The 12,286-nt window shown below is 43.3% G+C and overlaps 1 protein-coding gene across 6 annotated transcripts in view; it reads right to left on the reverse strand.

The window, feature by feature from the left end:
• The window catches only part of LOC138959932 (uncharacterized), a 123,797-nt gene that overhangs the window by 82,328 nt on the left and 29,183 nt on the right, over window positions 1-12,286 (reverse strand). For all 6 annotated transcript variants that reach the window (XM_070331609.1, XM_070331611.1, XM_070331610.1 and 3 more), the window contains exon 2: window positions 6,398-8,945. In XM_070331609.1, the coding sequence (XP_070187710.1) occupies window positions 6,398-8,382 (1,985 nt within the window). In that variant the 5' untranslated portion in view covers window positions 8,383-8,945. The remainder of the gene's footprint in view (window positions 1-6,397; window positions 8,946-12,286) is intronic.

Genomic DNA, 12,286 nt, shown 5'->3' on the forward strand with positions numbered 1-12,286 from the left:
CCCGTGACAAGGGAATTTCAAGACCTGGAGTTTGTTTGTTTGTGTGTTTGTGTGTGTGTTTGTTTGTGTGTTTGTTTGTTTGCTTGGTAGTGTATTGTTGCTTTTTGTCTCAAGAACCAAGAGGGTCATACGAGACTGATTCAGCATGGAAAGGGCATAACCTATCAGAACACCGGTAATGAGCAAAGAACTTGCTTTTCAACCCTACGATAAAGACCTCTGACAGAGAAGACAAACAACAAGAATGGAATTTGTTTGTAGACATTCTTGAACACAATACATCACTTACAGCAAATGACACATCATTATGAAAAAGGAAATGTACGCAGTGTAAGACCGTTAATATCATTTTAGGATCAAATAAATGTAACTGCAGAATATTCAATGAAACAGATATAATTTATAAGAACAATGACAAATGACACGGGCTGGCGTTCATATATATATCTCATAATTTACAAAAGAAGAGCCCAACAAACCGCTCAAACAAGCACATAAAACAGTTATCATCTGTTGATGGTTATTGGCATTAATATTAAACAGTCATGATTTTTTTTATGGTTATTATTCAGCCAATACACTGATGTGGAGTTATTAATGACAAACACTGATGTTTGGCTGACAACAAAACACAAAGACAGAATAACACACATGCACACACCACTCTCTCTCTCTCTCTCTCTCTCTCTCTCTCTCTCTCTGTCTCTCTCTCTCTCTCTCTCTCTCTCTCTCTCTCTCTCTCTCTCTCTCTCACACACACACACACACACACACACACACACTCACACACACACACAAACACACACACACACACACACTGGAAATCATTCATACCCCTCCTCTACACACCCCAAACACACAAAAGGCTATAATTCTAAACCACAACATTCGCCTGCATATTACCAACTCATAACTGACGACTGAATATTGATCATTGCTGCACACTAAACATTTTAGTTTATGAGCAATGGAGGAATGACAAAGACAAATGATGCATGACCACAATGCAAAAATTATGCCCGGGAGAATGAAATATGATTCCGCCTAATTTGCTTTTTCTTGTAGGTCACTGACTTCGGTAGTAAACTCATAAAACCGCATCATCGTACAGGTCTTCCTCCCCATTCCCTCCACTGGGCCCAGCCTTTAAGTTCAGTTCAGTTTAGTTCAGTTCAGTTCCATCCTAGTGAACACACACACACACACACACACACACACACACACACACACAAACACACACACACACTGGCAATGATCCTTAGCCACAAAACAATCCAACCCATTATGGCATTAACATCTCATAACTGACAACTGAATATTGATCAGTATTGCAGACAGCAATATTTCAGTTGATGAGTAATGCAGAAATGACAATGACAAATGATGCATGACTAAACAGAGAAAAAATAAATCTGTGAGAATGAAAGTTGAAACATGACCGCACCTAATTTGCTTCATACTATACATAACTGACTGTATCAGCTGACAAACTTTGACACAATTACATCAAATCCCCCCCCCCCCCCCCACACACACACACAGGTACATAATAAACAGTTGGCACTGAGGTGATCCATTTAACACACACACACACACACACACACTAACCTGTCAAGTGTCATCGAGTCTCGAATTGTGTCTCAGCAGTCTTTTATTGCACAGTTTTCATACACCTCTGTCATAGCATAATTCACATACGCAGTGTTAATCAAACTGTCACGCCCATCACAAACACCATGAAAAACCTATATCGTCACAATATAGTGAGAAAGAAAGTGTACCGTGACAACGCCAAAGAAAGACAGAAAGAGACAGGCACACAGAGCTGCCAAAAGGGACATGTAAGGGATCAATACGCCACTACAAAGGGGTGATTAAAACCAAATGTTTCCTCCTCGGGTCCTTTCTCTCTCCCCTTTCTTTCTCCCACCCGGTACCCGGATCCAGTGTCACAGACAAGACCAGCAGCAGCATCGGGTAACAAAGGACTGGGGCCGTGCACAACGAGGAACTACTTGCTCGTCGGCTAATTCATCTGCTACCCGAGATCACAGGCTTGACATTCTTTGCCTGACTTGGCCATTTTGGCTTTAAGTTTAACGCCTTTCTGTCATATTTTCTACACAAGCGCATAATTATATTAACTGATGTCATCAGTCATGATCAGTGATAGTCAAAACAACTTTAAACAAAATCAAATCATGTGATGCGCTTTGGAAGATAAACAACAACACTAGGAATGGACAGCTAAGTAACAAACAAATGTCGTACATTAACTTGAGTAAAAGTTGCTTTTGGCCAACAAAACATTTTTGTGAGCAACTTCAAACATTAAACACACACACACACACAAAAGCACACACTGACTAAAAACCAGACAAACAAAACAAACTAGCAAACAAACAAACAAAAACTTCCTGACACTTTATTCTTAGGCCAAAAAAAAAAGTTGTATGTTTCTGGTAACATGGCTACAAAAAATAGGGTAGGTAGGTAGGGATTTTTTGTTTTTTTTTGTTGTTGTTGTTGTTGTTGTTGGTCAGGGTAGAAAATAACTATACAGTGACGCAAAGAGACTGGACTTACTATACAAAGAGAAAGACAACAGTCAACACATTACAATATGAGACAAAAGGGATGCGGGGTTATCCCCCTTGTGCCGTCTGCCGTCTGTTACTTTTGTTTTGATGCTTTTCTTTTTCTTTTTTTCTACAATTGCAATAAAAAAAAGTCTAGGGTCGGCGGGAAAAAACTAGGTAGGGTCGGGTGACCAGAAACATACAACTTTTTTTTGTGGCCTTAAAGTTACAGGTTCACAGGAGAATGAAAGACAGCATACATTACAACCATAAACAACCACAGAAAGACCCAAAGGATCAAGTAACATTTGAACTAAAGCTAACAACAAAACAATACACCTAAACACAACAGGGGCCAACTTGATCAATTAGTTACACTGCAACCATATAAATATTAATATTGTAATGGTATACCACAAGCTGTTTTTCTGAGAGCTATAGTTGCTCTACCAAGCTAATAGTAGTTAATATTGAGCTAAATAAAACAAAACTTGTGAGTCCCTAATTCAGTATTGGCGTTAACCTGTATAACCTACCGGTTGAAATAAGAAAATACCAGAAAATAATTGGCTGCCAGTATAACCTACCGGTTGATTTTTAGAACTGCCGGTTTTTTTCGCTGGTAAAACAACAAAACCGGTACTCTGAGTTGGACTCTTACTGGTTCCAATGACCAGCCTACCTTATTTTTCTGGATAGTTTTCATCATAAAAGTTTGTGTACCACTACCAGTTTGAAAAAATATTACCGCCATCACTGCTAATTTATGGAACCACACAAGCATCACCCGGGACAGTTCATTACATGTACTCAGTAAAAGTCAATTAGTTACCCAGCAGCCATTTATGGTCGTCAACAAAAAAGTTGGCTGCCACCGGGAGGGGTTTCTGTGTCATGAACAGAACACAGGAAAACAACACACGATCTGAATTCAAGGATCGATCACGCTGGCTGGTGTGCTACTGCAATGACACCCACACACCATGACACAGAGACACACAAGTCAATGGCATGCAGACAAGCTTGCGTCACTTTGCCGGCACACACCCACACATGCACAGTAAAGCATTCAAACCCCTCATGGAGACAGGGACACACACGGGCACACATGGGATCTCAGAGGAAAAAAGTGTACACAGACACTGAGATTGTCACAGACACAGACACACAGGTCTCTCCATCACACACACACACACACACACACACACACACGCAGGTCTCTCTCTCTCACACGCACACACACACGCAGGTCTCTCTCTCTCACACACACACACACACGCACACACACGTCTCAGTCTATCTCTCCCACACACAAACACACGCACGCACACACACGCAGACACACGCACGCACGCGCACTCACGCACGCACATACACACACACGTCTCACACACACACACACACACACACACACAAACAGTGAAAAACACACACACACACACACACACACACACACACACACACACACACACACACACACACACACACAGGGAAGACCAAGTAAAACAAGTCGAGCAAGCCTCCGTCCCAGGGAGGGGCGGGCAAATACCGTCAGTACGTGAGGTGCTCCCACAAGCTACCATCCCACCAGACACTTACTATCGCCACAAATGAAACAAACAGACAAGGGGAACAAAACACAAGACAAATTCGCCCCCTGCCTGTATAACTTTACCTGCCTCCCTGTGCAATCAATGTGCATGTTTATTTTTGCTCAGCTGGCACGCTGCACACCTGGCGTGGTAAGTACATCAGATTGTGCACGAGCCATCTTGCACCTCCTGTGTTACGCCTACCGCTTTTTTTCTTCTTTTTTTAAAATAATTTTTCTTTTAAAACCTCGGTTGCATGCCGGTTGCTTTAACCCATCTTTTTTTGCCTGATTTATTTCGTTTTCTTCTTCTACTTGTTTTTAATGTTGTACAACTAGCTAATTACAGTGCACCCCCCCCCCCCCCCCTCTTTTTTTAAGACCATCTCAAGACTTTCTCTTTTTCCAGAGACAAGACATCTTATTTTTTTAGATTTCCTTTCCCTGGTGTCTGCCATTGCCAATTTGGCTGAAGGCCTGATTTTGTCAGATTTTTTTTGCATTTCTAAAAAAACAAGAGGCGAAGCCTTCAAGGCTCACGTAAGAAATCGACAAACAGTAACACAAACTCAATCACTCCGTCACACATACACACATACACACACACACACACACAGTAAGCATAGGTGACACTGTGCAAGAAAGCGAGACACTAGATCTAGATCTGTCTGTCTGCATGTAGCCTACTTACAGGGACACGACTGCCAACTAGTCTCGACCCGCTCAAAATAACAATGACCGAGACTTTCAGTAATTCCTTCGCGTGACGTCTAACCCTCTTACGTCATAATGTGACGTCTTCAAATGACGAAATGTTAAAGTTTCTACCACAGACATACACACGCACGCACATATACGCACATACGCACGCACAGACAGACAAAGTTACGATCGCATAGGCTACACTTACGTGAGCCAAAAAGGGGTTCGGCTGTACTGCTGAGCAACATCTGGCTTGTGTGTACACACTGACTGGATATGTTTTCCTTACCTCCTAGCTAAGTTTGCTTTATGCAGTGCTTTTGTTTGTGATGAATGGGCTACTGTTGTGTTTGTCTGCTAAGAGTATGATTTTAAAGTTGAGTCAGTTTATGTTAAGTCAACCATGGGTACGCACACAGCTGTGCTGTCTATCACTTCTTGCTTTTATCACTCATTAGAACTATTGCACATGTATACACATTGCACAAACTCTCTCTCACACACACACACACACACACACACACACACACACACACACACACATTCTCTCTCTCTCTCACACATATTTTTTCTTTCTCTCTCACTCACTCACTCACACACACACCGTGACCCCTCTCTCTCTCTCTCTCTCTCTCTCTCTCTCTCTCTCTCTCTCTCTCTCTCTCTCTCTCTCTCTCTCTCTCTCTCTCTCTCTCTCTACTTGAAATCTAAACAACGAAGTGACTGTGGTAAGATGAACAAAGTTAAAAAAAAACAAAGGAATACTCAACTCAACTCAACTCAAATACTGTACTCACCAATACAAGAACGAGACAAGACGGTACGAATTTTCGCTTTTGGAAGCTTCATCAGGAAAAACAAGAACACAAAAGACAATCTACTTGCACAACCTGCGCTGAGCTTTACTTCACGTGCCTATGGTTCTGCTTAGACTAGATTACTTCCCTTTATTTGTTGACAGGAATCTATGTGTGCTCTCACTGGTCTGAGCAGCTTCGGGTTGATTTTCATTAAATTAATGTTACTGTAAATCTGTGTTTTTCTCTGCAAGTCTTAAACTGTTATTGACTTACGCGCTTGTGCTTGCTATCTTTTTCACACACACACACACACATACGATTCCTCACCTAGATTGCCAGGAGTTTCCATGGCAAAGAAGCCCTTCTCTTTCATAGTATCTTTTCTACTCTTTCAAATCCTGCAATGTTTGCCCATGCTAAACTTTCAACCGAATATAATTTATATGATCATAAATTTTGTTTTAAATTTTTCTTAATTACTCATTTTATTGTCATAAACATTTGTGTCAATTCCATGTGATCGCTGCGGCTTCACAGACAAACTGAATAATTCAACACTCAAGGCACAAAGAGAAACTGAGAGACAGACTTGGACACACACACTGGGACATGTAGACAGACAGACAGACAGACAGACAGACAGACAACACACACACACACACACACAGTGACACACACAAACAAACAAACACACAAACACACAGATAATAAGAATCACTACTCACTCTAGCAGGTCCTCAAAACTTTGCTCCACGGCGTCAGGTGCTCCGAAGCTGGTACTGACAGAATCCCCCCAGTCTGGCACCATAGCATTTTCCTCCGCAGGAGACTTCACCCTCTCCTCCCCCCTCTCCTCCCTGCTCCTGTGGGAGAAGGCTGGGGGAGGGGCGGAGGAGGGCGGTTTGGAGGGAAGAGGAGGAGGTGGGGCGACTCGTCTTGGCACTGCGTTGGGTTTGTTGGCCGGTGGGGCGGGTTTGTTCAGTTTCGGTCTGTCGTCTGGGTTTACAGGTTTACTGGCACGATGATGATGATAGGACGTTGAGCTCTCGTACGATGGCGGTGGAATGTCGGAAGTATCGTCTAAAGTAGCCTCCTTGCTGTGTTTGCTGTGTGTCTCTTTTGCTAGGTCGGCCACGGACACGGGTATGCGGTCGATCTGGTCACAGACTTCGGTGGTCGAGGTGGCGTTGGAGTGAGATTGAGCGCCAACGTGTCGATCTGGCCTCGCTCTCCTCTCCTCCACCATAGAATTCCTCTTGCCCTCACTGTCCTCGCGCTTACGACCCACGTCCCACGAACGTCGCTTCGCATTTTTGGTATCCTCAACTTCCTCTGGGTTGAGGGTGGACAAGTAGTTATCCGCCCTTTCTAACGCTTTCTCGATCTCCTCCTTGCTGAGGCGTTTACCCGCAGCAATGGCCGTCTCCTGGGCAGGCGACGCAGGAGGCTTTTTGTTCCGCATTGTTACGGAAGTGTCCACTCCGTTCGGGGCAGAGCTGGAATGTGACGATGATGATGGAAGACTGGAAGACGATGGTGGAGGGGGAGGGGACCTCTCCCTCCTCGTGGAATGTTCCGCTTTGGGCGGCGGGTGAGCATCGTGCTGACGGTGAAGACTCCCTGCCGTCACCCTGGCGCGCACCGATTCCAGTTCGTTGCCGTCAGTGCGATCTTTTCTGTCGACACCTTCAGCGGACTTGATGAGGTCAAGGTTCTTAATGAACTTGCCCTTACGATCCCCCGGAACATTGTCGCCTATCAAGTCCGGCTGCGAGCGCAGCGTGACGGAGGAGGAGGAGGTGGAGACAGTGGAGTGATGAGCACCAGGGCGAGACGAAGCGTAGCTGCTGCTGCTAGTGGAAGGTTTGATCATTTCTTCGTAGTGGTGAGCATGAGAGGCTGGCTCCCGGACCGCTATATCCCTGTGAGACCCTGTCTTGGAGTCCTTTCTCCCTTTCTCAAAGTACGCCTGGGCGACCGCCTCTTCACTCAGTCGCGACACATCATCGTGGCTTGAGACTTTTCGGGTCGGGCTCATGGGGGGAGGGGACCGGGGAGACAGGGCGGAAGGAGGGGAGGACGGAGTGTGGGTGGGAGATGCCTTCTTCCGCATCACTTTCTCCCGCTCCAGCGCTTGTCGCGACTCTTCCTCCATCTTAGCGAAGAGCATGCGCGTGTAGTTGAACCGCTGGACGTGACTGGTGGCCTCTATGCGGGGGGGCTCGGGGTGCTGGGGAAGGAGGTCCGGCGCAGACAAAGAGACAGACGAAGACGCCGGCAGAGGCCTCGCGGGCATGGACGTCAACGATTCCCGCGACCCGGACAAAGCCGCATCCCCGATCCTTTTCCGTTTGGTGTCCGGTGAGCGGTCAAGCGCGTGGGCTGAGCCTGTAGTGGTTGGGTGAGAGTGTAAATGTTCACCGGGTCGAACACTAGCACCACCGCCACCACCACCGCCGCTACCACTCTGGAACATCTCCTTGATGCGGTTGACCTTGGAGCCAAAGCGGTTGCGGTTGGAGCCATGTTGGCTGGGGTCCTCAAACTTGGTCTTCATGTTGAGGAAGCTGGAGGGTAAGGCGGGGCCTGTGGGGGACTGTGGTTGACCGTGATGGTCCATTTCCACTGAGTGACCGATGTGCGTACTGCCGCTGCGACTCCGACTGGCCGCGACGACCTCATCACGAACTTTCACCTGTGGTTGAGCCATCGGGAAGGAGCCCGTATCACAAACACCAACTCTGTGTCAGAGTGACAGCTTCTGAGTGAAGCTTTCCTCGCACAATCAAAGTCTGAAGCTTCTGTTCGGTCCAGATTTGCTGACAAGATGATGAACAAAACTAAAGAGGGTGAGCAAATTATGCTGGCACAGTCGACATCCAAATGAACAGAACTCCACACTTGAACACAATAGAACTTCAAACTCAGTTTACACCTTTTTCCAGGTAAATATCCACAAAACTGATTCAGGATGACAGTGAGCAGACAAAATAAAAATAATAAATATGGAATGCTGGTTTGTTGAGTCAGTTGGTGCCGGGAAGAGGTAGGAAGGAAGACAGGGGGTAAAACAATTGGTGTAAGAGTCCGATCCTCTTCTTCACATGGTCGTGGTTGGTGCGTCCACAGTCTGAGCTTGACCAAACCAAACGCTGAGCGGACAGAGACGGGGAGACGGCTGGTCACATGATGAGAGATGGGCGTGCTGGCTGAGACTCACTGGCGTGGACACCATGATGGTGCCTCCACTCCTCACCCAATGTCCTCCATCTTCTGCAACACACAGAGAAAAATTCAGAAATCCGAAAACAGATAGACTGATAACATTCCAAAATTCTAAATAAAATCAAATTTTAAAAAACACCTCGCCGGCATCTTGCATGCGAGATTCGTCTACGATTTTGAGATAAGTTCATTATTTGTGCCACAAGTGTTTGTCTGTCTGTCTGCTTAAAAGACCACTGGGTCGACATACTGTAAATGTAACATTTTGTTTTGTCAATAATTCAACGTTCCAACAACCTACGATTCTTCATTTCTTGTTTTTTGAGACAAAATGTCTCCAAAATTAACTCTTACCAGTTCGCTCCCTTGCCCATCGTAAGCAAGCTTACGATGCCCCCCCTGTAGTTTTCCACTGACCAATTATCTAATTATATATATATATATTTTTTTTTTTTTACATTGGATGGGTCGGACAGTGGATAAACTCATATTTAAGACACACTTTATGACTGAAACAAGCTGGGTTTTTGTTATAAGTTAGTTATAGAAATGCATTATTAGGCACACAAAAAAAAAAGTCTGTTAACGGTAACATAGGCCAAAAAAATAGGGTCGGTAGGTCGGGACTTTTTTTTATTTTGTTTTTATTTCCCCAAAACATATTTTTAAGTTATTTTGCCAAAAAACAAAGCCCTTTTTTTTTTTTTTTTCAATTTTTTTTTCAATTTTTTTTTCAAAATTTTTTTTTCCAATTTTTTTTTTTTTTATTTACCAAATGCCAAACAAAAGTCTAGGGTCGCGCGAAAAAATAGGGTCAGTCAGGATACCGTAAACAGAATATTTTTTTGGGGGGGGCCTTAGGCATGAAACGTCCAACTTTGAAATTTGGGTGGGGGTATTCAGGTGACAATAACTTTTTTGTTTATCAGCAAAACTCTATAAAACTTTGCTATGTTATGTAAAATGAATGCCCAAACAGACTAGTTAGCAGCATATCTAAAATAAACTGAACACAAAAAAAATTTCTTCTTTGTGTTTGTCACGTGTTCCAAAAAATGGGCGTACAAATTTCAACAAAAATCATGTTGTCACCCCCATAAAAAATTTTAGCTTTAAAGATAGCACAATTCTCTTTGCAAATATGAAAAGCTTATTCATTTTCCTTTCATTTGATATATAACTTTCTATATTTCATTTAGAATATGACCCCAGATAGCCACTCGGCAAGTAGGCACCAACAGTACTGTAAAATATGCCTTAAAACCCCCGAACTGGTAAGAGTTAAACAATGCTAATTATCCACTGGCATCAAAATCTGAGACACTACAGTGGAACCCCTATTTTAAGACCTCTGAACATCTGGGAAAATGTGGTCTTAAAAGGGGGGAGTCTTTAAATGGAGGTAAATTAACAGAGGTTATAACAAAAAATCTGAATAATCAAGGTCTTAAATCAGGGGGAAGTCTTAAATTGGGAGTCTTATAACGTGGGTTCCACTGTATCAACAAGAATGAAGACAACTGAATATGTATAACCAGATGGCATCTACCAGAAGACGACAACTGATGTAGACTTATTTCACCCCTATGTTCACAAAAATCTTTTTTAATTGAGCTGTTGGAGGCAAATCCAGCACCATGTAGGTCACCGGAAAAGTGTTTGTAAAGACTTTGCGCAGCATCAAGCTATGAAAGGAACAACAAGTACTGGATTCACACCGACTTGATCCATGAAAATCTAACTGCTAACAGGAAATGGTAAAGGAATAGCCATCCCTATTGCCTATATGATCGAGCAACAACTCAAACAAAACAACTTCTAAATCAACAGATGACGTTCGTGATTTTCCCACCCGTTGACCGAATTGCAAACAACCCTTACACAGCTGCATCTGCTGCACTTGATGTCATTGTACTTCATAGCCAAGTGCTATTAAGATCTGAATATCAATTTTATCATTAACCAGATCAATTGCCTCTTATCAAATCACTCATGAGCTGCCAAAACATTCACTTGCAATCATCCATCAAGATCAGTATGATTTCAATCAACTCATAAAAATGTATCAAATTTGTGAATTCACACTGGCAAAAATATGTTAATGTTTAAATCATCGTTACATGGTATTTTTCACGGGATTCACATTCGCAGCAAATTCAACAGAATCAAAGACTGCAAACATTTCTCCCAAAGCAAAACCCCAGACATACCAAGCCGAGATTGTAAACACTCATACACAAATTCCCGCCAGCACTAGTCTGCAGTATGAACAGGAAGACACCCCTTGGTAAAACACAACCATCTATTTGGGAACCAGCAAACCATTTCCCTCTCCATCAAAGGGAACGACAGCAGGGAGGCAGCAGAAAATATGAAGAAGGGAATTTGTTTCTTCATGATAGTGAAGACACAGGTTCACAGCCAAGTGTGTGTGTGTGTTTGCAGGCGGTTTTCTCCAGCAAAGAAGGGACCAGGTAGAGTTCAAACAATGCCAGGTACAAAAAAAGGTACAGGGGTCCATCATAGCTCAGTGTATGCTGGAACAGGTCTGTGTTTCTCTTTCCATTCATGCAGGTAAAGTACCTGTGTTGGCAGACATGCATTATAAATATAATCGAGCTATAGTGGAACCTTTCTTTATTTGGTGTTTAACGTCGTTTTCAACCACGAAGGTTATATCGTGACGGGGAAAGGGGGGAGATGGGATAGAGCCACTTGTCAATTGTTTCTTGTTCACAAAAGCACTAATCAAAAATTTGCTCCAGGGGCTTGCAACGTAGTACAATATATTACCTTACTGGGAGAATGCAAGTTTCCAGTACAAAGGACTTAACATTTCTTACATACTGCTTGACTAAAATCTTTACAAAAATTGACTATATTCTCTACAAGAAACACTTAACAAGGGTAAAAGGAGAAACAGAATCCGTTGGTCGCCTCTTACCACATGCTGGGGAGCATCCTAACCCGCGGGGGGTCAGTGGAACCTCCCTGTTTATGAACTCCACAAATATCAGAAAATCAAGTCTTAGAAGGAATGCTCTTGAAAATGGAATTTGGACTACTAATGCTATGAACAGACAATCTGAAAATGGAATTTGGACTACTGATGCTATGAACAGACAATCTGAAAATGGAATTTGGACAACTGATGCTATGAACAGACAATCTGAAAATGGAATTTGGACTACTGATGCTATGAACAGAAAATCTGAAAATGGAATTTGGACAACTGATGCTATGAACAGACAATCTGAAAATGGAATTTGGACTACTGATGCTATGAACAGAATATCTGAAAATGGAATTTGGACTACTGATGCTATGAACAGAAAATCTGAAAATGGAATTTGGACTACTGATGCTATGAACAGACAATCTGAAAATGG

The sequence above is a fragment of the Littorina saxatilis genome, linkage group LG2 (genome assembly GCF_037325665.1).
Source record: "Littorina saxatilis isolate snail1 linkage group LG2, US_GU_Lsax_2.0, whole genome shotgun sequence".
In the NCBI taxonomy this organism is placed as follows: Eukaryota; Metazoa; Mollusca; class Gastropoda; order Littorinimorpha; family Littorinidae; genus Littorina; species Littorina saxatilis.